Here is a 4,359-nt window from a genome sequence, read left to right as displayed (position 1 = left end):
TTTCAGCACTTCCTCTTTGTTACGTTCCCCTTGATCCTGCCCTACCAGGTCTCCCACACCCACCTCCCTACCAATTTGGATCGCTGTCACTTTTATGGGAGGAGTTTGCCAGGTCTCTCTCCTGCAGCGCTGCTAGTGGGTTCAAACTCCCAACCCTGCAGCTGGCAGGTTCAGCCTGACTGGGCAAGCAGGGCTCCGAACTGTAAGGCCAAAGACCAAAAAGCATCCAAAACCCACATGCTCTTGTACCCTACATGGGTCAATCTGTTTTGGGAGGTTTGTTAGCTATCCTGAAACCAGGTATACTCGTACTTAATGAACATGTAAGCCTATATTATAGATAAGGATTAAAGTGTCTCACTGCGGGAGAAAGATGTTTCAAATAAGGCAAGAGGAAAGGCTGGAATACGCCATAAGGTGCTGATTGGCACCTGGGAGCGGGAGCTGTGGGTGGGTTCCCCGCGCTCCCTCCAAGAGACGGAGCAGACAGTTTGGTGTATGCTGCGGCTCTGACTTCCTGCCGGGAGCCTGAGGTTGTGGTAGGTGCCACGCGGAGGGTGCTGTGTCACTGTGGCTCCACAGCAGCCTTCGTGGTAGACAGCATTGCACACCGTCGTTACAATTCATTGCTGGAGAATTCCGCGTGTTCTGTGTCCCCACCTTTCCTGGGGATTTCACCCCATGGGACTTTTCTCTCTGTGAAGATTGGACTTTGCATCGTTTCGCTGTGATCAATTATATCCCAAGTCCCACTCTCGACTGAGCCCTGGGAGTCCCTTCACTGACCCCGTGGGTCGTGTGGGGACCCTGACATCCTAAAACGCACGATTAAGTATGTGCGGGCTAAAGACAAAGACTGCATCTTGAAAGCAGCCGGAGACAAAGTCAGGTTCCCTACAGCGGTGCGCCAATGGGAACGACAGTGGGCGTCTTATCGGAAACTGTCAGGGAGGGCCCCCAAACAGGGGCACGTTATTTTTTTACGTGCTGAAAGAAGAGAAGGCCAATCACAAAATCTGTATCAGGATAACCACTTCTTAGGAATGAAGGAGAAATGAAAACATTCTCATACAGAGGACAAGGTGTTGCTAGTAGGCTTAGCCTTAAAGATTGGCTACAGGAAATTCTTCAAAGTGGAGCTGATTTAGAAACCAGCATCCTGGAACATCAGGAAGGAAGAAGAAACAACGGAAGAGCAGGTAGATGGGCACAGACAATACACTATCCTTTTCCTCGCGTGTTTTATAAATAAAAAATTATAATGTGACCTGATAGTCAAGCCATGATATTTAAAGTGGAGAATCCACCTACTTCACAATGGAAATCTCCTCTGCTCGTGTTTGTACTTATCTGTACAGGGAGACGGGATGGGTGGAATTATGGACCCTGGAAACTGGATTGATGAGTGCCTGGGGCCCGGCAGAGAAGCAGGGGAAATGGGAGTCAACATCAATGGTACAAGCAGGCCGAAAGGTTCCAAAGTTGATGTGGTGATGACTGCACAACCCTTTTTGATAAGATTGAACTACTGGCATATATACGTAATATGCTCATTGTTGCTCAATAAAATAAAATAAATACATTTTCCTCTCAGTGAATGGCTGAGAGGAGTCAAATAAGAGTAAATTAAAACAATAAAAGTGGGGAAGATAGGGAGACCTAAGTGTTAGTGAGGCTTCGGCACTTCACTTAAAATGATAAAATGTTAATATCAGCACATATTATGTCACATATATATTGTAATACCCAGAGCAACCACTATAAAAACCATACATAGAGTTACACTCAAAAACACCATAAATAGTCAAGATGAAACTCTACAAATGTTTAAAGAGCATTTCAGGAAGGTAAGAAAAGAGAACCACAGAAAATAAACTTAAGCACTGATATATTAGTAATTATCTTAAATGTAAATAATTGGAACCATTTATACCTATCAAAAGGCCCCTCACTGCATGGTGGCCATCAGAGAACAAAGGAAATGTCCGTACCACTTGGCTTTCTGGAGTCTGTGTCTTGCAAGTTTGGGGAAACAGCTTGTTCCTTCTGGGCGGCTCTGTCTGGAGACCCTGCTACAGACCCCGGGCAGTCCCTCTGCGTAGAGCCCTGGGTGCTGTTGCTGGCGGGAGGCTGTTTGCCGGGGGTCCTGCTGGGCTGATCCGGGGTGCTGGGCGGATGGGCAAGGGGCTGGGGTCTGCTGGCACCTGGGCTCAGCCTTCCCTTCTGCTGCTGTTCCGCCTCTTTCCGCTTGCTTTCTTCCTCCCGCTTCCTGGAAGCAAAGCAAGGGAGAAGAAGAAAAAGGTTACGAGTGTGACCTGCTCACGTGGTCCTGAGAGAGACTTGAATGTTCAGAGGAGCACCACACCACACAGCTTCAGGAGCGACCCGTCCTCGGAGAAGGGTGTCATGCTTGGCAAGGTGGCAGCTCAGGGGAAAAGAGGACAACGGTGGCTGCAGCAGTGGGCTCAAGGTACAGCAGTGGTGAGGCTGGCACTGGACGAGGCAGTGTTCCGTTCTGCTGCACACACAGTCCAGAGTCCAACCCGACTAGACAGAACCTAAAACAAAGCATCACCATCACGTCGCAGAGGGATGTGGAGATACACGTTTCCAGGAGCAGTCTCTTCTCTAGAAAAAACGAAATCCATCCTTTTATACCACGAAGCAGCCCTGGTGGCACAGTGTATCTGTTGGGTTACTGACGGCAAGGTCTATCTGCTGGAACCTCAGTTTCTCCAGTTCACACACCGTGGTTTATCATCTTGGTTTGGTGTAGGGATCTGTTTAGAAACTAGCTCTCTTTACAATCCCCGAGTTTTCTTTTTTCGTAATGCAATGGAGATGTTTATTCTATCATACATAGTAACTGGTATCCGAGTAGCTCTTAGGGAGGTCCTCCCTGAGCTCAATACTTCACAAGCTTGGGGTAGCAGTGAAGGCTGACCAAAGGTAAGACCTTACGGGCCTTGGGGTGGCTGCCACTGAGACTCTAGAAAAGGGGGCTGCTCTGTAGGGAATACGGGCAGCAATCTGCTGGTTCTTCAGTGAACAGGAGGAGGAGCAGATGCAAGCACAAACTGGGGTGGGGGGGCAGGGGGAGATGAAGAGAGAAGCTAGATGGGGTGCTGCCCAGAGGAAGGGCCAGAGCGAAGAGCACTCGCCTCAGTGGATGTGACACAGAGGGCTTTTGCCCTGTGCCTGTCGCCCTCTACTGAGCAATCAGATCTCCTTGCATCTCAGTAAAAGGCAGGGTTTGCTTTGCAAGCCTGAGATGGGGCTCAAGATCCTGCATCTCTATCAAGCAGGAAAGGTAGATACAGCAGGGCCGCTGACCACAGAGCAAAGGAAAGTCTAGTATGACGGTTAACTATATGCTAGGATGCGAAACAACACCCACTTTTGGTAAAGAGCCCTGGTGGCACTGGGGGTTAAGCATTAGGCTCCTCGAAAGGTCAACAGTTCAAACCCACCAGTCACTCCAGAAGAGAAAAGGGAGGCAGTCTGCTTCCGTTCAGATTTACAGCTTCGGAACCTCTGTGGAGCCTTCCTGTAGGCTCACTGTATGTCAGTCGGATTGACCGGAAGGCAGTGGTTTGGGTTACCAGAGTCATTGAGCTGTTTTCTAAGCAAGCTTCTGTGAGAACCAGGAATGATGACGTTGCTGAGCAAAGATACCAGGCACAGCCCCGGTGAGAGCAAAGGCCCTGAGAAGTCTGAGACTTCTGATTTCCACAGGCTGTAAGATTTGAAGCAAAATTTATTTAGATCTTAAGGGACAGGGAAGACCCAGCTGGAAGATACCCTGGTTACATCTTGATTTCAAGCCTTGTCAATCCAATGAAGTTCCCCTTCTGAAGGCCTTTCTTCCTGTGCGGGGAGCCCAGCCTGAGCCGAGTCTAGGCTTGCTTTTCCATTCTCCTCCTGGAGAAAGTGGCTAGGGCACGCTAACTCCTGTTAGAATGCTGCTGTTGCCCTTCCCTCTGACTCTGTTCGTCCTTTGCTGACTGCCGATCTGAGTGTGCTACCCAGCGAATGACATGCTAGCTGGCTGTCCTGCCGCAGTCAGCACCTGAGGTTCCCGTGGGCGCCAGCAAGCAGATTTCACTTGCATGTGAGTTGTCTGAGAGGAAGGCTGCTTTTCAGAACGTGGCAGCGGCTGAAGTGTTGCTAACTGATCGAACAGCAGAGGGAGCGCTGCTCTCACTGATCGAACAGCAGAGGGCGGCAGCTCTTCTGCCCAGCACTGAGGGGCAGCACGGCCTCCGCTCTTCTGCCCAGCACTGAGGGGCAGCACGGCCTCCGCTCTTCTGCCCAGCACTGAGGGGCAGCACGGCCTCCGCTCTTCTGCCCAGCACTGAG

The 4,359-nt window shown here is 50.2% G+C and overlaps 1 protein-coding gene across 3 annotated transcripts in view; it reads right to left on the bottom strand.

The window, feature by feature from the left end:
- The window catches only part of INVS (inversin), a 152,336-nt gene that overhangs the window by 14,349 nt on the left and 133,628 nt on the right, over positions 1-4,359 (bottom strand). For all 3 annotated transcript variants that reach the window (XM_004711070.2, XM_045296561.1, XM_045296562.1), the window contains one exon: positions 1,992-2,269. In XM_004711070.2, coding sequence (XP_004711127.1) covers positions 1,992-2,269 — 278 coding nt within the window. The remainder of the gene's footprint in view (positions 1-1,991; positions 2,270-4,359) is intronic.

The sequence above is a fragment of the Echinops telfairi genome, unplaced genomic scaffold, assembly GCF_000313985.2.
Source record: "Echinops telfairi isolate 266 unplaced genomic scaffold, ASM31398v2 ScPeMD7_7410;HRSCAF=8448, whole genome shotgun sequence".
In the NCBI taxonomy this organism is placed as follows: domain Eukaryota; kingdom Metazoa; phylum Chordata; class Mammalia; order Afrosoricida; family Tenrecidae; genus Echinops; species Echinops telfairi.
Note: the sequence above shows the minus strand (reverse complement) of the source record. Positions and strands in the feature narration are given on the sequence as shown.